Raw genomic sequence first — 25,537 nt, forward strand, 5'->3', positions numbered from 1 at the left:
AAAAGGAAGGAAGACCTCGCATTGATACCAGCAAGACCCGGGATCAGAGAAAAGTGGAGGAATTTGCACAAGCGCTTGAGGAATCTCTTCCAGGCCCGGCCGACGCAAACGCATCCAGCAGATGGGAACATTTCAAGACACATACACAGCTGATAATTAAATCTGTGGGTTGCACTCCCATAGGGTCTCTGGATGTGACCAGAACTGTTCTGAGTCCCATCGAGGCCGCGCACGAGCTCTACAGGCCTCAGAAAGACCCCTGGAAGCATTGGAACACTTCCAGTTTTCACAAAAAAACAGTAGTGCCCTTCTGAAACTTCTGTTGACATCCTTCAGTCTCAGAAGACTATGGCATCGCGCTCTGAATGGTGGTTCTGGAACAAGGTGTTCTCTCCAGTGCGCGAAGCCTGGGTAAAGTAGGTGTGGAGGATAGGCTGTTACCCATGCAGCAAATCCCCCCCTCCACGTCGCTGAAATGGTCCAATGGAAAGGCAGAGGCCAATACGGTTGGTTCCAGCGGCGTCGCAGGAGTTGCCAGAACGTGACTGTGTTCAGCCATGAACTGCCTCAGGGACTCCGGCTCCGGATTTTGCCTCGAGGTTGACTCCTGAAGCCTCTTCCATAACTGGATGTAGCCACAAGGCAGTGGAGGTTTGGGATCCGAGTTTTCCTTCTCTCAGATGAGCTGCCTTCCCAGGCTGACGAGTCCCATCTACCCGGTGGCTGTTTAGTCGCCTCTTACGACAAGTACAGCCAAACTGAGGGCCTATTCTTAGCCCCCAGCCCCCAGGGGTTTGAAACTTCTGGTGACCTCAGAAAGCCTCCCAGACACAACCAGTGGTGGAACACAAGGTTCCAGTTGTGTCCAGGAGGCCCTTAGTAAATCCTCCAGCTGTGGGTTCAGAACCCACAGTGGGTCACATCCACGGGTTCCGAATCCACTGATAGAGAGGACCCAGTGTACCTTAAAAGAAAAAAGGAATACAAAGAAAAGAACACCTTATCTCTTCACCTCGCATGATAGAATTGTATAGCCAATAACAATAACAACATGTTTCATGTACTGGGAATTCAAGGGACACTTAGCCCCACTGCCATAACAACTTTGGCCTGACCCCACTGGAAGTGGAGATGGCTGCAGTGGGCACACCAGTGGATGGCAAGATGCCTGGTCTTTCAAAAGAAGCATGGTTGGAGGGAGAGGATACAGAGGCGGCTTGTGGAGCAAGCCACTGACTCCTGTGTGCAGGTGCTTCTTCTGGTGTCAGCAGCGGGATTCACAATAGCAAAGTGCGTGCAAAGGCTGTTACTTGGAAAAGCAGTACTTGCAAGCACAAAAACAGGTTGGAAAGCCCTGGACTACAGAATCTGCCTTTCAGTGCACAAAGTGCTATTTGACTCCTGTTAATAATTTCTGCACTAACCACAGATCACTCCTCTCCAGCTTGCTCAATACAACCCTCCAGTGTGGACCATGGGTCCTCTTTCCTCTTGTTTTAATCTGTAACTTGCATTTAATTGCCAATAAAGTAGTATATTAGGGACAACTTCAGTCTATACTAGCAACAGGTCCACACAGCAAGAGGAGCACAAATTAAACAGTTATAGCCGGGACGGTCAACAAGCTCACCCTGCGGACATCAAACAAGGTGAACCGATTTGAGTGAAAACAAATTGGTATAGTTAGAGGTTATGAGCCCAATACTATGTGTGTCTACTCAGAAGTCAGTCCTATTATAGTCAATGGGGCTTACTCCCAGGAAAATGTGGATAGGATTGTAGCCTATGTTTGCTAAAGCTCAAAATACCTCCTTGAGAAAAGCCCCATCCAAATCTCAGGAAATCACAACCATGAACTCCCTTGTTGGCTATTATTGTTCCATCCCCTACCTACAAAAACAGAAGGGGCAATGGAAAAACACATGTTCTCATCTAGAAAGTCCCAAGTTCAAATTCCTGCTATGAAGTACAACTAGGAAAGACCCCCTATGTGAAATCCAGGAGAGCTACTGCCAGAGCGAGTTGGGCAAGCCTGAGCTAGATGGATCAATGCTACAACTCTGTAGGCAGCATCCATTCCTAGAAAATTGCAGTAATACTGCCCGTCTTATTGGGTTTGTTATCAAGCATTGCCAAAATAATGCATTGAACGCACTCAGAAATGCTGCCTGTCTTCATCTTTATTTATTATTTATAAGAGCTCCAAAAATATACCAGGTGCTGTACAGGAATAAAACAAACAAGTCCCTGCCTAAGAACATAAGAACTGACCCGCTGGATCAGGTCAAAGACCCATTTAGTCCAGCTTCTTGGATCTCAGTGGTGGACCAGAAGCCCCAGATACCTGCATCCTGGCGCATCTTCTGAGGTAGCCTACTTCTAGAACCAAGAGGTTGCACAGACCCATCCCAGCTTACAACCTTACAACCTCCAGAAATCTGTCCAATCCCCTTTTAAAGGCACCCAGACCAGATGCCATCACCACATCCTGTGGCATGGAGTTCCACAGACTAATTACATGCTGGGTAAAGAAATATTTCCTTTTGTCTATCCTAACTGTCCCAACACTCAATTTCAGTGGCTGTCCCCTGGTTCTGGTGTTGTGTGAGAGGGAAAGAGAACATCCCTGATTTATTATTTCCTCCTTATTTCATCCTAACAGCCCAATCCTATGCATGTCCACTCAGAAGTAAGTCCCATTAGATTCAATGGGGCTTACTCCCAGGAAAGTGTGGATAGGATTGGGCTGTAAATTGTTTGTCCAGGAGGTATCAAAGCACAGTGGGAAGAAGAAATGGTTACATGTCTGGTGCATATATGTTTAATTTGTGTATATGTGTGTGTGTATTAGTTGCATAAAGTGGACAGGGGGAGCCTTGGAAAGAAAGAAAGATTTAACTAGCATTTTTTTGTATATATATATATATGTAAATTTTATATATAAATAGATATTTTATATATATTTATATTTTTGTATATATATTATATATAAAATAGATATAAATATATTTATATTTTATATAAAATATATAAAATATATAAATATATAAATATATATTGTGTGTGTGAAGATGTATATTTATGGATGGATGGATAGATATGGATAGATAGATATAAAGTGAACAAGGGAGGCCTTGGAAAGAATAGACATATGTAACTAGTTTATATATATATATATATATATATATATATATATATATATATAAACACACAGCTCCACTTCCAGCCTTTGGGGTGCCTACTTGTGGTGTTCCATATATCAAGTCAGGTAAGCTTCAGGCAACAGGGACCTTAAACCACACACCCCCAAAGGGGCGAGGCCTGCTGCTCTGGCCACGCCCTTTATGCTAATATGTCGCTGAATCACGCTCACCTGAGGCAAAAAATGAGCTGAGGGGGAATGAGCTGAGAGGACCGAACCACTCAGGGTTGGCTGGGGGGGTTAAAAAATCCCTCCTTATAAAATTAACGTTTGACACACCCCAAACGCCCAGAGATCAGTGCATTAAAAAAACCAGGCTGGTTGATGAATGAAAAGAAAATGTAAAGCGTGTTATGGGGGAGTGGCAGGCTCATGACAGGCAAGCACACCCCTCCATTTGGGAAATGGCAAGTTCCAAAGCAGGCAATAGGCGGAGGGGTTGGGACAGAGGACCGAACCACTCAGGGTGGGGGCGTGAAATAATCCTCCTGATAAAATTAACGTTTGACACACCCCAAAAAGCCCAGAGATCAGTACATAAAAAGCAGGCCTGTTTCTGACTAAAAAGTAAACACAGAGAGTGTTATTGAGAACGTAATAGACAATACACCCCTCCATCTGGGATATGGCACATTCCAAAGGAGGGAATAGGAGGAGGAATTGGTAGAGCGGACTGAACCAATTAGGGTTGGGTGGGGGGTCCAAAAACAGGCCTGATGAAATTAACAACGTTTGACACACCCCAAAAAGCCCCCAAGTCAGTACATTAAAAGTAGGCCTGTTGATGACTAAGAGGAACCTATACAGCGCGTTGTTGATAATATAATAGACAATACACCCCTTCCTGTGGGACATGGTACATTCCAGAGGACGGGCCGGGAGGGGAGAGGGGGCGGGGCCTGGGGCACGTGACGCAGGGGCGGCCGCCATTTTGTTCTGCGGCGGCCGGGTATTTAGAGCGCGTCGCGAGCGCAGCGGCGGAGCAGCAGCAGCAGCCGGAGGAGGGGGGAGGACGTCAGTGCCGCCCGCACCCGCCGAGGCCGCCATCTTGCAGCGGAGACCTGAGAGGAGCGGCGGCGCGGAGGAGGGAGAGACGCGGCAGCCTAGCGGCGAGGAGGACCAGCTGCCCGCACCGGCCCGACGTCGCAGCCGCCACAGCGCCCGGCCCGGCTCGCCCCGCCATGTCGGCCTCCTCCCCGCCCGAGTACGCGTCCTTCTTCGCCGTCATGGGCGCCTCGGCCGCCATGGTCTTCAGCGGTGAGGCGCTGCGCTGGGGAGGGGAGGGGCTCTTCTGGGTCGCCCCGCCAGATGAGCCCCCTCCCCACAAGCCCCCTGTGTGGGGGAGGAGGCTCTTGGGGGGAGGGGCTGCTGACCCCAGATGAGCCCCCTCCCCACAAGCCCCGTGTGGGGGAGGGGGCTCTTTTGGGTGGGCAGCCCCTCTGTGGGGGGCCCTTCTGGGGTGGGGAGTCATCCTGCTGGTGGCTGTGCTGGCCCTGCAAGGTGGTGATGGGGGGACTGGGCTGGTGTATCCAGCTGCAAAGTGGGGGGGTGCTCCTCCTGTCCTTGCCTAGGGCTTGGTGGGGAGGCAGCAGCTTGGCCTGGGTTCCCCCCAGGCTGTGGGGTGTCTCGCTCCTTGCTTTGAAAGAAGGGAGCCTTTACTGGGGCCAGGGTGGCTTCTCTGGGGTGCCTCTAAGCCTTGCCCTGCTTTGGTGGGGCAGAGCCGCTATGGGTCATTGGGTGGTGCCTCCGCGAAGGCATCACTTTGCTTTGAGGGCAGAGAGTCTCCAGTGGGGAGGCTTCTCTGGGGTGCCTCCAAGCCTTGACCTTATTCAGTGGGGCAGAGCCTCTGTGGGTCTTTGTGGGTGCCTCCATGAGGGCATCGCCTTGGTTAGGGAAGAGAGCCTGCCTGGGGTAGGAAGGCTTCTCTGGGGTGCCTCTAAACCTAGCCTTGCTTTAGTGGGGAGGAGAGCCTCTCTGGGGTGCCTCCAAGCATTGCCTTGCTGTGTTGGGGGGAAGCCTCAGTAAGAGCATTGCCTTACTTGGGAGGAAGGGGGCCTCCCTTACTCTGGGGTGCCTTCAAGCATTTGCTTTGGTAAAAGAGAGCCTCCCTCACATTGCTCTCTCTCCTTTTTTAAACCCTTTATCTATTGGCTCTTCCTACTATCCTCACTCTCTTCACCCTGTTTCCTTGATTGTGCAACTTCCAGGAATCTCATCTTATTTCCTTGACCCTCTTTGCACAGCAGCCATGAGAGAGGGAAGGTGTGGACTTTGGGGAGAGGTGGCAGGCTTGGCAATATGGCTTGCAAGCTTTTTTCTTCCTCCTCCTCCCAGCAGGGTGGAGATTAACCAGGTCCCTCTGCCTTCATCCTTTTTTCCCACCTTCCTAGGCTTTGCATTCCCTGCTTCCCAAACCTTATTGGGGGGGGGGGGGAGAGAGAGAGATTGCTCAATCCAGCGGATTTGAGGAAGAAATCATCTGGTTCCTTGGCTTTTTTCTTTTTTGCTCAATGGGATGGTGACCTTTTATTTCTGTTGTTGTTGGCTATTGATAAGAATAGCTTGTGTAAAATGCACTGTGGTTCCCTCTCTGGGGAGGGGTAAGGGGAAAATGTCTTGCTGTGATCCCCTTGCTCTAGAAACCTCTACAATGCGAGGGAATGCAGACATTTTTTCCTGGCTTCAGCCTGTCCCGGTTTCACAGCTGCAAAAAGGCAGCCTGTCTGTTTTTTCTCTTGCTTTTCTATGACTGCATGGCAGCTTCTGCCTGGGTGAGAGAGAACAGTGCGGGGGTGAAATCCCAGCTCAGCTGGAGCCGGACACGCTCCACCTGTCACTGCTTACTGCAACCTCCCTCTACCTCTTAGCCCTTTTCTGAAGCTATTTCAGCCCTTTCCCCACCTTCTTTTGCCCTGTTCCTACCAGCTGGTTCATCTGGGGTATTGGCCTGGAGGAGGAAAGATGCTGCCTCTTGAAAGCCTTTTGGGATGGGGAAGGAGAGGTGCAAAGGGGCAGTGAGGGTGACATCATAAGGGAGAGTCAGCTGGTAGTGGAGCCCCTGCCTGGTCATGTGACTGCAGGGAGGGGGGAGACTGTTGCAGGCTTTGCTGCAGCTCTGTATGCCATTCTTGGAGTGCTGAATTAACTGAGGCTTTGGTAATGTCATGCTGTCCTTCTCTCCATCCTGCCAGGCCCATGAGCCTGGGGTGTGCTCCTTCTGACAGTCGGGTGAAAGCTCTTCTATAGATGTGGGTCTGTGAGACTCTTAAGAATCTCAAACCTTAGCTTCTCCTTGTATAGTTGTAGTATGCAGCTTGCCCTGCATCCGAGTCCTGTTAAGGCTTTGGGGTTGCTATGAAATAGTGCTGTTTAAAGAGATTGGGAGTTGCTGCCTCCACACAAAGGCGCTGTTCCAGAAGTGTCGATGCAAACAATATTCTTTGTTTCGGTTTGGGTTTCATTTTTCTGCTACATACCCACTTGTGAGACTGACACAGCATTTGGTTAAGCTTGGGAAATGCAAGTTCCACCCTGCAAGGGCTGGGCTGAATCTTGACCATAACCTGATTGAGAAATCCTGTAGAGTACAGCAAGCTGATGGCAGATTGTCTCCACCCAAGCCTTTTTCTTAAAATTTGCCAGTGGAACTTTATCAAGCAGTCCATACTTAGACCCAAGTCACTTGGTTTTCTTTGTATTCTTAGATTATATTTAATTGTTGCACAGGTCACAGTATTTTGAATCATGGGTGCTCTTCCAAAGAGGTCTCAGAGTATACCTGTGGCTTCTGACAAAGGAACTCTGGTGAAATTGACACTATCTACAGAATGTAGAAGCAACTGGCTCTTTTTAAAATGAAGGCTAATCTAATGAGCATCACTGGTGTCGCAGCTGTCGGGCCTTGTCAAATGCTCTTATTGCTGCTGCTTGGGTGGCTGTCTCCATATTGCAAATACTGTAAATTAAACCTATGCATTCTGATCTGCATCCTGTAACTGATCTGCATTCTGTAAATGATTCCTCTTGCATTGTTCAACTTGAAAATGGGAGTGAATTCCATCGAAGGTTAGAACTTTTTTGGGTCACATACAAGGGTTAGGTGGTATTTGGTGTCTTGCATACAGCAAACTTCCATAGGAGGTTCCCACTGAAATATGAAACTTTCATATGAAACTTCCCACTTCCAGTGGACTATTGCATATACAAGATGCAACATAACATTATGGTGATTCATTTACCCTTGTGATAAGGGGCAAATAGCCTTGGCCATGTCTTCTGTTATCTAGCATGACTTGTGTTGTGGTACTGTTACTGTGCCACCTTTGTCCAAAATCTTGGTCTTACAGGTGCGTCTGCATGGAAGGACAAAGATGTCAACTCCAAAATTAAGATAAGTCTTTGTTTGTTGTGCCCTCATTGGGATATTTTGTTTAATATGGCTTACTAGTACTACTTGCCATAGAGAAACAGCAATTGAAAGCTTCGACCTGTGGGCCACTACATTTATGTGCCATTAGCTTGTGCCTTCTGTTGTACACTAGCCCTGACACAAAGGGACAGGTCCATCTTCCTGCTTGTGCTATGATCTCTGGTATCAAAGGCTGGCACAGGGCTTACCTCTTTCTACACTGATGTTTGTTTCCACCCAATACAGTATATCTGCAAGGACCTTTCGTCTGTTGCAGCAGAGGGTGTGATGGGTTCCCCTTCTGTGACATCCTATTTGTTCATTGATAGTTGAACCAGTAAAAGTCTTGCGTGTTACAAGATTGCAGTGTTGCTTTTGGGCTGTTCCAGGATATTGAGCTTCCCTTTGGAGTTGGAAATGGCAGATGGGAAGCCGGCTTGCCATTAGTGAGTGCTCCCTGCAATAGAACTGTAGTGCTAGATGTGTATGACTTGACAGAAAGCCCTGCCCGTTACCCCAGTATGCTTGGACAAATTACATATCTGACATACAAATGTTTCTTGGCTGACAAACTAAATGTGCAAGGGATTAGCAGATGGGAGGAAGCTTGCCAGCTTCTAGCCCAAGCCTAAATGCAATTTTTCCCAGTAAATAGTCTATGCAGCACACTACTGGTAGCATTTGAGCTTTGCTGTGTGCTTTTGGACAGATTAATAAGGGGCCACTGCTTGATGTCCTGGTTCAAATCAGGTTGCCAGATGAACATCTGGCTATTTTGATGTGTTGCCAAGTGAAGAGTCATGCTAGGTATGTGGGTGTGAATTCATGGAAAAGTGCATTGATGGGACTCTGTTGTTCATACCCTCCAGACTTGATGACTAGGACTTGTAATTGCTAAATGCATACTGAATGAATGCTACATCTTAGTGGTGTGTCTTGATAAAACATTAATCTAGCATACTAACAGGAATTCCATCACAGAAGTATGAATGCCTTTGATCTGCTAATCCTTGCAGAGGCAAGAAGCTAACCTGTAGGTTGGCTATTCCAGACACTTGATCCCACAGTGTCTTGAGAGTAATGACTTGATGTGAGTAAGGTGGTCATTGCATGTTGCCTTCTATAGTCTTCTTGCTTAAGGTGCACTGTTCAATTCTTTCCTAACTGTGTAAGACCAGTTTGCAACCAAAATGTTCAAGCCTTGTTCTGTATTGGCTGGTTTGATGCAGAATCTATGTTGCATAAACACTCATGTCTTGGTCCTGTACACTAACTCTGCTTATAGTAAACAACTTGTGGAACCCATTCTCTAGTTCTGGCTTGGCTAACCTTTTGGTGGCAAGTATTTGCCTTTGAAGGAAAGGACCACTGTGACCTTCAAGTGTTCAACCAGTTAGCTATGCTTACTCAAGTAGATTTTTCCTACTTCCACTTAACTGTATCTCACCATCAGGTGCCTCTGAATGATATGATTATTTAAATTTTCCAAGTAATGTGGCTGGATATTGCACATACCAGAGGAAATGAGTGACTAGTATATAGAAGGCCTAAGTATATACTGACCCCATGTTGGTTTAACTTCCTACCTGCAGCACTCCTTGATCCTTGAGATGGCTTACTGATCCAGTTATGCAGGGTTTCTGTAATCTTGAATGAATGGATTAAAAATGCCTAGTAACAAAATACCAAATGCAAGGTAACTCTTAAAAAAAATCCAGTTAAATATCTGACCAAGGATAGAATCCCCACATCTCAACTGCATGCCTGGTTTCAGATAGGTGTAACCCAAAATAGCAGTGTACTAGGAGGAGAGTAACTCCCCACACAGGCTGTTATGGTTTATACTGATCTACATAATTGTGTGTAATGTGTTCCACCCCATGCTTCTGGAAGACTTAATTCTAGGGCTAAACTTCACCAGGTGCTGCTTCCAGATGAAATGATCAATACACAGATTCTGCAGTTGTGCTTTTTGCCTATATAGTTTAAGTTGGCCAGTTCCAGACATCTGAGCTATTGAGAGGTTAACACTTCAAAGGCTGACCAGTTGGTGAAATTGACTCTGCTTCCTTTCAGCAAACTGAACCTAGATGGTTCTGATCTAGGATCTTTGTCAAGCAGCTTGACAGCACAGTCTTAAACAACCTAGTCATGATTGCCATGCCATAAAGTGTCTATTCTTCACAGGAGTTAGTGGAAATATTTTGACCTTACTAACTTACTGGCTTTATCAGTAATAAAGCTAGCTAAATCTGTATTGGCAACTTTCAGTCTCGAAAGACTATGGTATCGCGCTCTGAAAGGTGGTTCTGGCACAGCATCTAGTGTGGCTGAAAAGGCCAATCCGGGAGTGACGATCCCTTCCACACTGGAAGCAAGTGCAGTCTGTCCCTGGTCTGTCTCCCTGGCTATGGGCCTTCCTTCTTTGCCTCTTTGCCTCAGACTGTTGGCCAAGTGTCTCTTCAAACTGGGAAAGGCCATGCTGCACAGCCTGCCTCCAAGCGGGCCGTTCAGAGGCCAGGGCTTCCCACTTGTTGAGGTCCATCCCTAAGGCCTTCAGATCCCTCTTGCAGATGTCCTTGTATTGCAGCTGTGGCCTACCTGTAGGGCGCTTTCCTTGCACGAGTTCTCCATAGAGGAGATCCTTTGGGATCCGGCCATCATCCATTCTCACAACATGACTGAGCCAACGCAGGCGTCTCTGTTTCAGCAGTGCACACATGCTAGGGATTCCAGCACGTTCCAGGACTGTGTTGTTAGGAACTTTGTCCTGCCAGGTGATGCCGAGAACGTGCAGGTGATGCCAAGAATGCGCTGGAGAATTTAGCCGGAGCTAGCTAAATAATAATTTAATAATAAATAAGCTAGCTTTGACTATGCTGTGTTATCCCAGAATAATGCTGAAAACTTAACGTTTTCTGGGGCTAAGAACATAAGAACAGCCCCACTGGATCAGGCCATAGGCCCATCTAGTCCAGCTTCCTGTATCTCACAGCGGCCCACCAAATGCCCCAGGCTGTAGCACTGGAGGAGAAAGCTGCAGGAATTTAGGTGATATGCATGTTGGCCCTTGGCTACTGATGCCTAACAGTGTCTTCTAATCTAAGAAAACTGCTCTCGTTGCAAGGTCTAGTTATTCATGTATTAAAGCAAAATGAGCAAGGTTTGCTGATCTGATGATCCTGCTGGCCTGGATTATGTCATTTTAAGTGTGCTGTTAGAGCTATACAGTAAACAAGAGCTGTTTTTGTCTTAACATTGCCTTAAGTGTTCAGCTTTGAAGTGGTGACCTGCCTTGGAAATGAGCCTCACTGTTCCAGAGTGGTGGATGGTCCTGCAGTCCTCCTGAGAGAAGCTACAGTAGTTGTCAGTGAGGATGGTTGCAGACATCAGCTAGGATTAACATGGTTTTCATGCCTGTCAGGCAAGAGGCTGTCAGTGAACACTGTTCCCTTCTGGGTAAGAGACAAGAAGCTAGAGCAGTGTTTCTCAACTATTGGTGCAGGTACCACCAGTGGTACTTCAGATGGTATCTGGTGGTACTTGCAGGACCTCTGGACGCTTGCCACCTGGCAGCAAGACTAGGAATGTGGCACAAAAAACAGTGGTTGGAGGCTTGGCATGCTTTTCTGTGCTTGAAAAAGCCCTCCTGTCCACCCTGGGCCTCTTACTGGTGTGTTTTGCATCTGGCCTCCCAACCCAGAAGTAACTGGCAATGATATTGCCAGTTTCTTCTAGTGGTACTTGGAAGAGGTGGACCATGTGAAGTGGTACAGCATAGGACAAAACTTGAGAAACACTGAGCTAGAGAGCTCAATTTCTGTGATCCCACCAGGTAGAATACTTAAGAAGCTCTGGTTGTCTTGCCTTGTTTAGTTTCTGGCAGCAAAATCCTACCCAACTTTGACTTCTTCCAAAGAATGCCTTATGCCCTTTTAGACAGGAGCCTAAATGTTCTTTGCACTACTTCAGACTGCCTAACTTCACATTTATCTTCCTGTCTACTACCTTGTGGCCTGTAAAATAGGATAATCTGAGAAATGGTGACTCATTATTTCCCAGTAAGCTTCACAGTTGAGTGTTGGATTCAAACCCAGGTCTTATTCCACCACACTGTCCTCTTTCCCTGCTTTATAATCACTAGGAAATGGCTGCTTATAACCTGAGACAGGTGAGTGACTAAATGCCAGTCTTGAAGAGAAGCAGATAGAGCTCTTCTGTCTAGTTACAGACATAGCAGCTGGCTGTGAATGTACAGCTAGCTGTATTTGATCACACAACATCTTTTGGGAGGAAAGAACTAGTTGGTAGTGCTAGGCTTTTACAAGTTAAACAGTGAAAACTGACCTGTGGTGTAACAGCTAAAATGACACTCCATACTTCAGGTGCCCCTGTACAGGATTGCAGCCTACAATTAAATGGGCAAATGAAGCAGCAGCTTATCAAACTCCACTGTATATAGTCTGCAGTGGCACAACCAAGGGCTTCCCAGATATCCATGCACTCTATACAGGATTGTACATTGTGAGAATGATTGAAATCTCATGCATTTACGAGGCGGTCATCCAGGATCGGGCGCAGCAGATGGAACGCTGGGTGCAGCACTACTCTGAGCTATATTCCAGAGAAAATGTAGTCACCGAAGAAGCACTGAACACCATTGAGTGCCTGCCTGTGTTGGAGGAGTTTAACAGTGAACCAACCCTAGAAGAACTTCACGTGGCCCTGGACTCCCTTGCCTTTGGCAAGGCACCAGGAAAAGACAGCATCCCTGCTGAAGTCCTAAAGTGCTGCAAAGAGATCATCATCACTGAGCTGCATGAAATCCTCTGTCACTGCTGGAGAGAAGCTGGAGTACCTCAGGACATGAGGGATGCAAACATTATCACGCTGTACAAGAACAAAGGCAACGGGTGACTGCAACAACTACCGTGGCATCTCTCTCCTTAGCGTAGTAGGAAAGTTGTTTGCCCGAGTTGCACTAAAGAGGCTCCAGGTACTTGCAGAGAGCGTCTATCCAGAATCGCAGTGCAGATTCCGAGCCAACAGGTCCACCACTGCTATGATATTCTCCCTTAGACAACTGCAGGAGAAATGCAGGGAACAACGACAGCCACTCCTTATAGCCTTCATAGATCTCACAAAGGCTTTCGACCTGGTCAGCAGGGACGGCCTCTTCAAGATTCTCCCCAAGATCGGATGTCCACCCAGGCTCCTCAGTATCATCAGATCTTTCCACAAGAACAGGAAAGGCACTGTTGTCTTTGATGGCTCCACATCAGACCCCTTTGACATCCGAAGCGGAGTGAAGCAGGGCTGTGTTCTTGCGCCAACCTTGTTTGGGATTTTCTTCGCTGTCCTGTTGAAGCATGCCTTTGGAACTGCAACAGAAGGCATCTATTTCCGGACCAGATCAGACGGAAAGCTCTTCAACCTCTCCAGACTGAGAGCAAAGTCCAAAGTCCAGCTGAAATGTCTGCGTGACTTCCTCTTTGCCGACGATGCAGCTATCACTACCCACTCTGCCAAAGATCTCCAGCAGCTCATGGATAGTTTTAGCAAGGCCTGCCAAGACTTTGGACTGATGATCAGCCTTAAGAAAACACAGGTCATGGTTCAGGATGTGGACTCACCTCCCTGCATTACAATCTCTGCGCATGAACTGGAGGTTGTCCATGACTTTGTGTACCTTGGCTCAACGATCTCTGACACTCTTTCTCTTGATACTGAGCTAAATGCATCGGTAAAGCAGCTACCACGTTTTCCAGACTCACAAAGAGAGTCTGGTCCAACAAGAAGCTGACGGAACATACCAAGATCCAGGTCTACAGAGCTTGCATCCCGAGTACACCTCTGTACTGCAGCGAGTCATGGACTCTTCGCTCACAACAGGAGAGGAAACTGAATGCTTTCCACATGCGCTGCCTCCAACGCATCCTTGGCATCACCTGGCAGGACAAAGTTCCAAACAACACAGTCCTGGAACGTGCTGGAATCCCTAGCATGTATGCACTGCTGAAACAGTTGCCTGCGTTGGCTCGGTCATGTTGTGAGAATGGATGATGGCCGGATCCCAAAGGATCTCCTCTATGGAGAACTCCTTGTTCTGTGATACAAGGACATCTGCAAGAGGGATCTGAAGGCCTTAGACCTCAACAGGTGGGAAACCCTGGCATTTGAGCGGCATGCTTGGAGGCAGGCTGTGCAGCATGGTCTTTCCCAGTTTGAAGAGACACTTGGCCAACAGACTGAGGCTAAGAGGCAAAGAAGCAAGGTCCACAGCCAGGGAGACAGACCAGGGACAGACTGCACTTGTTCCCAGTGTGGAAGGGATTGTCGCTCCCGAATCGGCCTTTTCAGCCACACTAGACGCTGTTCCAGAACCACCATCCAGAGCGCAATACCATAGTCTTTCGAGACTGAAGGTTGCCAACAACATACCACAAATTGTATATAGAAGTTTCATTATTAATGCTGGGAAACAGTTCTACAGGGCTGTTTGCCTAGCGACTGCTAAAGAGTTCTGAAGATTATAGTGTGTTTTGATACTGAGGTCTTAAGGTCCATGCAAATTTCAGACTGCTTGTGAACTAGGCAGTGTTTAATCCTAACAGCATGCAGCACTTCTTGTGACGTACTCCTGCTGTCTATGGAAGCAGGCATGCCTCTAGGTGGAGGAACAAAAGGACTGCCAAAAATTAATAAAGGGATATCAATTGCATTTTAAATCATTTCAAGATATGGGAATTATACCAAATGTTTGCTTTCTGCTGTCACTAGAGAAAATGAGTGTGTTCTCTTTTAGGCAAAACTTTGGGTAAAATTTTCAGTTAAGATGAGGTATCTCGCCTTGGCCTGCTTGCCTAATAGATGTCAGTAAAGACTTGCCTATTAGATGTTGCATACCAAAAATAGTAGTGTTTCAGGAGTTGGACTCAAACCTGGAAGGTTTGGATTCAAATCCCTATTTGGCCATGAAGCTTTCTTGGGCCAGTTATCATATCTCAGCCTTGCCTACCTCTCAAGGTGGTTGTGAGGACAAAAGGAAGAGAGGAATCATACACACCACCCTGAGCTTCTTGGAGGAAGGGCAGTATAAAAATGCGGAAAACTAAGGTAGAAAATGTTTGATCTTTAGTCTTGTAAGCACTTTCCACATCTGGCAAAATCATAGCCTTCAGATAAGTCACGGATGAAAGTCCAGGCTTGACTTTCTAATGCTATTTGTGTGATTGCGGCCTGCTGTTCACCTGTAAATACGCTCCCCACCTAGTGGATCCAAAGCCTCATGGAACATCTTAGCAAGTTACCTGAAAATTATGTAGCATGGTTAATCAGCTGAAGGCAACTCTCTTTTAAAATGGAATTGTGGTTTGTGTATTCAAAGGTATGGCAGCCTAACAGCCTTATAGTGTCATCTCAATATGTGGTAGCTGCAGCAGGTCATAGATTGTAAGGACTTTGTGGCATTCATGGCAGTAGTTGCCAATTAATGTGCATATACTGTACAATATTCATTAATGCACCTCATGCTTTTAAAGCATCACTAGAGGTGTGATATTTTTTCCAGTGATAATGAAATAAACACAATACTGCTTTCTGCACTTTCCTCTGAGGGTGGGAACAAAATCTGCAAAAAGAATTTAAGAACACCTCTAGCTATAACAAAAGCAGTGGTTCTTGGAATAACAGCTGTGCAGGTGTTTGAAATTCTCCACATAAAAATATCTTATACTGGATGTTGGCTTCAGCCGTTCTCTGGAGCTTCATTTTATAGCTAAGCTGGGACAAGTAGTTGTACATCTTATGACTGGATTTTGTGCTAATGTGCCAAGAAAAGCTGAATTTGGCAACTCGTATATCTGTTTAAACAATTCTGTTTTTCCAGTTGTTAGAGCTGTGCAGGTCATTGAAGTCCAGTTTAGTTACCACTGCACTGCTCAGATTGCACCTATTCTACACTTGTAATGCTCACCTTGCCTTAAGGGTCAGGAATGTCACTTGAAAAACAAATGAGTAGGTTCTTGGTGCTAGATCTTGGAATCCTGTCATACTTATTCCCATCAGGGAAGCTGCTTGTCCTTGTCCTTTCCTTAAGCAGATGATTTTTACCTTGTGTGTATTACCACCAGAACACACAGAGGAAGTTACAGTGATGGGAAGAGCAAGTTAACACTGGAAGGCACAATCAGTTTGTGAACTTGCGTTTGAAGCAAGCTATTGAAACAATCCTTTAGTTGCCATCAAATAGCTTTAATCACAGGTGATTTAAGCCATTTGGCCACTCTAGCACAAGAATGGGAAACTGGCTGAGGCATGCTGGGTTAAGACATCTTGCAGTTACTCTTGGTATGCTCTCATAGATCTCCTCTAAACCCCTGACAGCTACACATACAAGTGCTCCTGCAACAAACGCCACCTTTATTATTATTTACTTATTTATTCTTTATACACCTTTCTACAAAATATGTACATTCTTATAAGTGTTCAATATTTAGGAACAGGAGCTGGTCAGTGTCCAGAACAGGCTGCCTCTGGGAACTGGAGACATGTGTAGTGGTTAGTAAAGGAAGTCAAAATATCCACACTTGAGAGCTGGGCAAATACAGCCATTGAGCCTGAACTAGAGTAGAATCCTGGAGATAACTCTTGTATGCTTGGAGTGGCTTAGGGATATCTTTATAAGAGGGAGTCGTCTGCAGCTTGTAGTTGGATTTGATACACGATGGGTTTGTCAGTCCCTGGACCCCAGTATTGAGTTTATGTAGTACCTGTACAGTTTCTCCATACTTGGAGACTGGAGTAAGGAATTGAATAAGAGAAAATGTGGATTTTGCTTTATGGTTCTGTGGGCAGAGTAACAGTTGGTTCCCAGACACAGCCTGAGTAAGTTCTTCTGTCTGGTCCTTGTCTGTGGCAACAACTGGACCCTCTTCCATGTGCATAACACTAATGTTGCCTGCGCTGGTATAGGAATCTTACTCCAAATGCAGCATTGGCTGTGTGCATGCACAGGAAGGGCAGAGTCACATACTGAACAATAAAACATTTTCCTTTCCAGAACTCCTGCAGTGCAGGTGAGTACTGCAAAAAGTAGTTGGTGAACATTGAGTTCAGAAAATGGAACGCTGCTGTTTATTACTAGTCAAAGCTGTGATTGTAACCACACCATGGCTGTCTTCACAACTTTCATTTCATCAGCATAATCAGACCAAAATTGGCCCGTTACATCATACTAAATTGAAGATCTGATCTCTAAGAAGCTTGCTGTTCTCCATTGTTTTTAGTGTACTTTGCTATAACCTTGTGGTATAAAGCTCTCCCCCCTGAAGGTGGCTAAAGCAAAGAGTGCTGATTTGATAGTCTGAGGCTCTTCCAAATACATGTGAAATTCAGTGACTGAAAACTGCCTGTGGTACTCATGGTATTTGTAGTGACAGCTGCCAAATCTGCATTAGCTGGAAATGCTGCTGCTGTTTCAGACATGACTAGTCGTGCATAGTGAGCATTCTGACATGGAGGCTGTCCTGTTTCCAGTGGTGGTTGGTGTCCTGCTTACATGTACATACACTGAAAAGCTGTGGTTAGATGTAATGTCCCACGGTGTACGTACATGACAGTTGCATGTATGTAAGATTCATGGGTTGGTAATCTTACTAGTGTGGCAAGAGTTTTGTGCTTTAATTCTACCTTGTGATGTCTAATTATAGCCACTTGCAAAGAAAACTATAAGTCTGGGCATTTCTCTGTGTAGGAGGCTGCCTTTTACTGAACCAGACCCTTGATCCTTCTAGTTCAGTAGTAACACTGACTGGCAGTTCGCCAGAGTCTCTCAAGGCAGAGAAATCCATCTGGAAATGCCAGGGATTGAACCTGGCACTACTGCATATGTTCTGCCCCTGAGCTATGGCATTGACCCTTAAGCTGCTACACATGCTGCACTGATGTATAGTATCAAGTGTAGCCAGCACTTGTAGGTGGCATGCACAAGATGTGGTAAGAAGGCAGGACAGTAGCATCTCCAGCTCATTATCTGCTGGGGTTAGATAATAGTGAATTTATCACTATTATCTACCCTAATAGTGAATTTGCACTAATAGTGAATTTGCTACACTAATAGTGAAACACTAATAGTGAATTTGCAGGTAACAAACACTTGGTCCTTTGGGATCAATGGGGGTTAGGTACAGGGGGTACCCAGGGAAGGGTTACTATCAGAAGAATCCAACCAAGATCCTCTGGAGGCCAGCAGAGTGAAGCAGGAAGTGCCAAAAGATCTCTGGTGCAGAGACCTTCCAGTGGTTTCAGGGAGCTTCAGTATGGTGCCCATGACCAGCACAGACCCCTTTAAAATGGCCAACAGAAGCTTCTGCCAGCCATTTTAAAGGGATCAATGCTTTTTGCAGGTTTTTTTGCAGGTTTCATGCTGAAGGTTCCTGCAGCCTCTGGAAGGTATCTGCATAGTGGAGAAGAGGCATGAACAATGAGGGGTAGGTAGCAGTTCTGCCCCTCACAGATAAGAAAATATGCATGTAAAGAGAACGGACTGTGAGTCCTGGACAAGCATGAAAAGATGGCTTTAGCTGGCAGCTGTAGCCTCCGTTAAGAGGCTATTCAGTGTTTGCCCTACATTTGAATGTCTGCCCTGCAAGCAAAAGGAGTGTTAAGTTCTGTCAGCTACACAAAACACATTGCTGTGCCCCTCCATGTTTTGTTGCTTGGCAGTGTCTTGCATAGATGAGCAGTGAACTGGGAAGATGTATAACTTGGGCTAGTCTACATTATTTCCATGCTGTGCCAGTGGCACACATTGTTACTTGCAGTTGTGTTATGGTAGGGATCTTCAGTATATAATACTGGTGCCTGTCTTTAGAATATAAAGCAAAACTCTTGCCCAGAAGCTGATTTTTAATCAAAGTGCTTGTGAAGACACACCAGCCTAAATGCACTGGCATGTAAGACATTGCAGGACAGCCTAGTTTGGCTTTACCAGAAAGCAGGTATACATGCCATGGTGAAATGGGCCCGATTTGTCAAATGTAACACAGTTCCAGTACCCAGTCATCTTAGTAGCCAGCAGTACTCCAGAAAACATGAAAATGAGGGTTTTGGAATTGAAAGTGTTCTATATTCAGCTAGTATTTAAAACTTGGAGCTCTGGTATATGACACAGGCTGCAATCCTAACCACACTTTCCTGATAGTAAGCCCCATTGAACAAAATAGGACTTCCTTCTGAGTAGACCTGTTTAGGATTGTGCCCACAGTTGTGTACTGTCAAAGCAGCTCACAGAACTTTATTCAAAAGTACTTGACTTCTGATCAGCTTAGAAGACAATGCTAGAAGGAGTGTTTTGGAGTTTCCTGGGTCAAGCCTTGAGACTCCCTTTTGAAGACTAGCCTTGTTGGGATCTAGTAGCAGACTTGTTATGGTATGTTTCAGAAAAGAAGCTGAAGCAAGGTTGTCTGTTCAGTTCATCAAATAGGTGACTTGTGGGAAGTCTGGTTGCAGCAGAGGGTGGGCTGTAATAAACAAGTGTAAGAAGCAGCAAGTTCTGTCCAAGATGTATTTGTATGCAGCTGTTTTTGTGTAGCTTAGTGGTTGTGTTGGGAATGCAGAACTAAGTAGGCTACCCTTTGGTACAATCTTCATTCTAAGGGTTGGAAACATAACTCCCTAGTTTAATGACTTTCAAACACCTTTAAAAAAGTAGACCATCATGCGGCTTGTGGTAGGTTTAAGCATTGTGTGCCTTAACTTCTAGGCATGAAGAATTATGCCAGACCATTTGAGTACAGGGAAACTGCTTATTGCTTGGATACTAATAAGCATAGCCTCATGAAATTCATAGAGTTGGTCCATCCAGTTGGTGTGCTGTCTGTCCTGATTGCACTGACTCAAGATCTCTGGGTATGGTCCAGTTCAACTTCTGTGTTCCATAAAATCCTGCTCCAGTCTCAAGCTTTTCCTATCCAGGGGTCTCATGTGGAGAAGTGAACCTAACTCACGGATGCAAAGTGTGGGATCATAGCTTAGCCTACAATGTACTCAAAGCAAAGCAGGCTTTTGGAAGGGGAGTAAATACTTTGCTTGTGTGATGGGCCTTGAGATCCCTTGCTGTATCCAGGAAAGGGGGTGTATGACTCTTCAAAGCAAGATGCAGTTTTCTAGTTATGGCAGACTCACTAAATGGGGCAGAACCCTACTCCTAAATGGGTGTATTAGACAAAGCTGCCTTCAGGGCTGGTCAAACCTACACATGCCTGATCTCATCTGATCTCAGAAGCTAAGCAGGGTCAGGCCTGGTTAGTACTTGGATGGGAGACCGCCTGGGAATACCCGGTGCTGTAGGCTTATACCATAGTCTTTCGAGACTGAAGGTTGCCAACCATGCAAACCAAAGCCAACTGTGCGGGTGCTAAAGCAGCACATGCTGTGTTCATATGGAAAGTTGCTGTTTAATTATCAAACTTGTAAAATGAGCTCTGGGCTGAATGCCAGACTCATGGCAAAGAGATGCAAGTGCAATCTGATGTTCTGGAGTAGGTGTCATGAAAGCATATGTAGATACCCTTCAGAAAACAAGTTTCCTTCTGAAAAATGACAAATGTTTTCAAGCAGGAGCTCTGCTAGGCATTCATCACGTAATATAGTGGAGCAAACCTGCAATCTATTGCTTAGTAGCCTGACTGTAGTTCTTAGCTCACAGGAGTGGATGTTGGCAGTCCTCACAACTCCAGTACCAACCCTGCTAGGGTTCTTATAAAAATTCCAGCCAGCCCTTAACAGCAACTGAAAGCTGTTTCAGAACAACTGTCGCACAGAGCTTTGTCTTTTCCTGTTTCAATGTCTGGCCTTCCAGTCATGGCCCCTAAACTGTAAATCAGTATCTGAGAATTACTGTGGAGATGGTGCTTGTTTGTGTGCCCTCAATGAAACCTTGGAGGCAAGTTCTGTGTTCTGAACTGCCTGCCAAATGAGGTGCTGTAGAACAACACAGTCTGCTTCAGTTGCAATTGAGTTGTTCAGTTCACAACTACCTAGGATGGGGAAGGAATCTTTGAGGGTTGGTTGGTCTGTCAAATCACTCTTCTGGGGATAAAATTACTTTTGCCAGACTAAAGAAACCTTAAGATAAAACCACTGTCAACCAGAATTAAGTGTCTTGTGCAGAAAAAAAATGACCATGTGGCTGTATTGAGGTGAATAACAAAGAGGATCTTTATATAGTTGGTGACTTTGGATTTGGAATGGCGTGTGTTAGTCTCACTTGATCATATTGAGTTTTGATTTAATGTAATGTTGCATATTGGTGGTCTGCTGAGATTGTCTTGATTCCAGACTACTCAAACGCAAAAATATTAAAGGTGGGCTCATTCCGCTTTGTACTAAAACAGCCATTGAGTTTGGCAGTCTTGGTAAAATGACTCATCCTTGGTGGTTTTTTTCTCTTCTCCTTTCAGCCTTGGGAGCTGCATATGGAACAGCAAAGAGTGGTACAGGGATTGCAGCCATGTCTGTCATGAGGCCAGAGCTGATCATGAAGTCCATCATTCCTGTTGTCATGGCGGGTATTATAGCAATCTATGGCCTGGTAGTGGCAGTCCTTATCGCCAACTCCCTCACAGTCGATATCAACCTATACAAGTAAGTCTTTTTTGTTGATTGGTAGCTGTGCTTAAATCAGACCTCCCTAAAATGTCCTGATGAAAATGTAATCTGCAGGTCTTCCTGTAACTAGAGTCTATGTGCTACAAGCCAGAATTTCTCCATAACAAAGCTAAACAAATGTAAGCAAACCAGGGGCTCTTAGGGTCTTTAATCAAGGAAGCTGGTCAGCTGGTCCCTGTGTATGCAGCAGTTGTCTGCAAAACATAATTTCAAAGTCCAAGTCCATCTGGAAGCAACCTGAAGGAGTAGACTCCGGTTATGATCCACCAAGAGTCAAAGTCTTTGGGGCAGGGCTCGGATCTAGAAAAAGCAATGGAACTCCTGTACTTAGGACACTGCAACTCTACATAAACTTGAGCAGCTGAACTGAAATGTTTGCATTGCCAGCCAGTTGGAAAAAGCTTCTGCTGCCTCAAGTTTAACCTTTTTCAGTTTTCCATAGAAAGCTTGCAGAGGGGCAAGGCATGCTTCTGCTTCCACATGTGCTGGGAACTTGTTTCCTGATGCTTTATACAGCTGAGATGTTCCCTGTACCACAGAAAGGAGTAAGCAGGACACTGTTAGCCCATTTTTAGTTGTTAACCCAAGGGCTTGCTGGAGTTCTTGCAAAGGTGGACTTTAGTGGTTTATAAGCAAGAAGCATGTGATCACTTTACATAGTTCAGTACTATGTGCATTAATAGTGTAGTAATTGTAGCTGACCACCCTCTGCTTCATCAAATGCATCTAAAATGATTGTAGTTAGCAAAGCTTATACTTCCATGAACAGTTTTAAGGACTTGAAGCACCTTAAAGATTTCTCAAGGAAGTAGGCAGAGGATTGTCCTCTGAGCCTGGAACCCTATGCATGATTAAGTAAGGAGTCCCATTGAACTTGGTGGGGCTTGCTTATGAGTACACATATGGGATTGTACTAGAAGGAGTTCTTTTTAGAGAAGAGACCCACAAGGCTGGCTTTTCAGACCTGGATTTCTTGCATTTGTTTTCCTTTGCCATTTTGGTAATGGCGGGACTCTCCAACTCCTTTGGACAGAGGTTCCCAAAGTGTGCACCACAGCACCCCAGGGTGGTACACTCACAGGTATGCAGCATTGTCTCTTCCCAACTTATTGGGCTGACTTCATGCAAGACTGCATAAGATTGTGTGATGTCAGCCTGCTGAGCGGAGAAGGCTGTGTTGCGCCCCTGTGGGTCTGAAGGGAGCCATGGCTCTGGTGAGTATGCGCAGGGCCTCTGAGAAGAATTTTACAAAGTTGCTTTTGGGCCCCTTTGCAAAGGGGGAGGGGTGAAACAGAGCAGGGGAGGGAGGTGATGGGCAAGCAGAATAAGGGCAGGAAGGGGCAAAACAGGATGGGGGAGAGGGTAGAGATAGCTGGAAAAGCCTTTGGCGCCCAGGTTTACCAACCCATGTGGCATCAGTAGTGTTCCCAGCATCCACAGTTGTGGTAGTGTCACCAGCATCCCATGCAGGCAACAAGTCTGATAGGAAAATGTAAGATCCCAGGAAATTTCTAGCCCTGCTCCTGGGCCCCCCTTTTGACCCTGGGCCCAGGTACAAATTACCCCCTTTACCCCCTCTCCTCAGTCCAGAGTATGGGAACCAGTGCCTTTATATATCAGACACTCATGGTCTGTTTCAGAAGAGTTTGAAATTCTTTCATTCAGATGGGTGCTGATAAAGCACACACAGAACTGTCCCCCTCCCCATAAGCAGCTGACCAGTTGAGTATCCTGGATGCATTTTGAAAGATCTGACACTTTCTACCAAGCTAAGTCTTGCTGAGGCAGAATGTTTTAATATGCAACCACGGTGGTGAGGACTTGAATAATTCAGTGGTGCTTCAAATGAGTCATGTCTGTAAACTAATCCTCTAGCTGCACTAGAAAGCAGGTACAACCGCATGCCTCATGTGTCTGAAAAGGACTGAAACGAACCTGCTTTAAACTTTCATGAGAAGTTGTAAGTAGCCTGTGACTGCTGTTGGTCACCTCTGCCCTGTAAGGCAATGTAGTTGGGGTAGACTGAACTCTAGAGAAAGAGCTGACGGAATGAAGGCATAAGTACTGATGGCTGTCTAACTTGATGGCCGTACTATACTATCAGTAAGGCATTCTGAAATTTCATTTAACCAGTTTCTATTCAGGACTGGTTGAAAGCTCTTACCATTTTCTTCTAATACAACTGATTAGAAAATTGTAAGAGCTCTCAGCCAGTCCTGAATAGAAACTGGTTAAATGAAATTTCAGAATGCCTTACTGATAGTATAGTATGGCTTGGTTATTTTTCCTAATCTTGGAATTGGTGCCTTCTGGGGTATAAAGTTGTCCCAGCTGAAGATGTTTTATAGGGCTCAAGCAGTCACCTTTGTTCTGTGGCCCAAGTTTAAAGCTGTGCTTAACTAGCTGATGTGTCGGGGATGTGAAGATCTGTTTGACTAGGGCTGTGGTTTTCAAACTCTCCAGGGGGTTTGAAACCAGCAGTATGTCTTTGCAGGGGTGGGGGGAGGCAGCAGGGGCAGGGGGAAGGCAGTGACACGATCCCCAGGATAGCTTCGCTCAGGGGGCTGCAGAGACTGGAATGCACTCGCCAGTCCCTGCAGCAGCCGTCCCTGTGTGTGGGGAGCCCTGCCTGAGCGCCTGCGGGAAGCGGAAGCACGATCGCCCCACTCTCACTTTCCCTGACCTGGGGAGCCCTGCAGGTGCTCGTGCAGTTCTCCCCGCACACAGGGATGGCTGCTGCAGGGACTGGAGGGTGCACCCCAGTCCTTGCAGCCCTGTCAGAAGAGAAAGCAGAGCGATCATGCTCCCGGTTTTGCAGAGTGGAGCGCAATTGCTCCGCGTTCACTTTTCCTGACCTGGGGAGCCCTGCTGAAGGTTGTGCAGGGCTCCCCGCACCCCGGGAGGCTGCAAGAGGCTTGGGCAAGTGCACCGAAGCCCCTGCAGCCCCCCTGAGCGGTGCGATCCTGCGGATTGCGCCGCTGCCTTCCCCCTGTCTCCTGGCTGCCCCCGCCGCTTAAGGGGGCAGAGGCCAGGACCCACAGGCTGGGGCGTTGCGATGCCCCAGTTTGGATACCACTGGTTTAGGGACTCGTGAGGGTTGTGAAAGTTAAGGTGTTCCCGAATTGATCTTTGGAAGTAAGCCGATCATGGGCTACCCCACCTTTAGCAAGTTTGCCTAACCCCCTACAAGCACATAGGACCGAAGAACTGCTGCTCATTGCATGAAAGGCAAAACATGGGCGGGCTTGGCCTGGCATAACTTGGAGCATGCTCATTCGAGTGTGAAGCTCCACAGTTGGCTGATCTCTCAAGAGGAAGTTGGTTGGCTTCAGAGCTTACTCTGGGAAGGGTGGTGCTTCACAGTTGCTGATGAACGTTTAAAATTTCTTTGTCCTTCGTTTTGCAGGAGCTTCCTTCAGCTGGGTGCTGGTCTGAGTGTCGGCCTGAGCGGTCTGGCTGCTGGCTTTGCCATTGGCATTGTGGGTGATGCTGGTGTACGGGGGACAGCACAACAGCCTAGGTTATTTGTAGGCATGATCCTGATCTTGATCTTTGCTGAAGTCTTGGGTCTCTATGGCCTCATTGTTGCCCTTATCCTTTCCACAAAGTAAAAAAAGCCACAGAGTATGATGTAAAAAAAAAAATTGGAAAAACAAGCTCCAGAATGAAAACGGTCTCTCCACAATGTGTACAGTTGTCATCAGTTTGGTAGTTGATCTCTTGTAAATGCGCAATGTACGTTAGTGACTTGTCTGTCCTGTGTGTAAACTTCAATATTAAACTGGATGAGCTGCCTCAAGCCTTCCTCCAAGGCTTGAGGGAAGCTCATGTGCAGCTCTCCATCCATTTTGCCATTAGAGTACTTTATGTATAAATATGATCTAGAATGGTAACTTTTTCTCTTCACTGGATGTTTATTTATAAGACTTGACATGTTCATACATAATGAAGCAAGAGTTTTCAATTTCCCATGCTATATATATTAATCTCATATATAGGTAGATTAATACACTGTGGGGTTAATTGTAAGTGCAGAGAAATCCTTGGATGTAACTTGACTCTCAAGATTGCTGTCGTGTCCTGGTATTGGAGTGCGAGACTGTTTGTGTTTCTACAAATAAGAGCAAAATGTCTAAGACACTCCTGTGTTCCCAGTAGTACAAAATGTATGCTCCGGCATCGAAGCTGTCCACCCGTGTTGGGTTTTGCAGTTATGTTTCCAGATAATAAAATTTCCTCCACTACATGGTTGTAAA

General features: G+C 46.2%; 1 protein-coding gene and 1 pseudogene across 1 annotated transcript; both read left to right on the forward strand.

Annotated features, from left to right (window-relative positions):
• The first annotated feature begins 4,124 nt into the window (after positions 1-4,124).
• ATP6V0C (ATPase H+ transporting V0 subunit c) lies at positions 4,125-25,537 on the forward strand. Its single transcript, XM_066640915.1, has 3 exons — positions 4,125-4,459; positions 21,074-21,257; positions 24,688-25,537. The coding sequence occupies exons 1-3, from the start codon at positions 4,384-4,386 to the stop codon at positions 24,890-24,892; spliced, it is 465 nt and encodes a 154-aa protein (XP_066497012.1). The 5' UTR covers positions 4,125-4,383; the 3' UTR covers positions 24,893-25,537.
• Positions 19,844-19,964, forward strand: LOC136633827 (5S ribosomal RNA; annotated as a pseudogene).

This window comes from Tiliqua scincoides, chromosome 13, assembly GCF_035046505.1.
Source record: "Tiliqua scincoides isolate rTilSci1 chromosome 13, rTilSci1.hap2, whole genome shotgun sequence".
In the NCBI taxonomy this organism is placed as follows: domain Eukaryota; kingdom Metazoa; phylum Chordata; class Lepidosauria; order Squamata; family Scincidae; genus Tiliqua; species Tiliqua scincoides.

Excerpts from the sequence above, each read along its gene's own strand:
- ATP6V0C (XM_066640915.1), top strand. The coding sequence starts at position 4,384 with ATGTCGGCCTCCTCCCCGCCCGAGTACGCGTCCTTCTTCGCCGTCATG. Across the intron at positions 4,460-21,073 it reads GGCCGCCATGGTCTTCAGCG|CCTTGGGAGCTGCATATGGA; the intron begins GTGAGGCGCTGC and ends TTCTCCTTTCAG. Across the intron at positions 21,258-24,687 it reads GTCGATATCAACCTATACAA|GAGCTTCCTTCAGCTGGGTG; the intron begins GTAAGTCTTTTT and ends TTCGTTTTGCAG.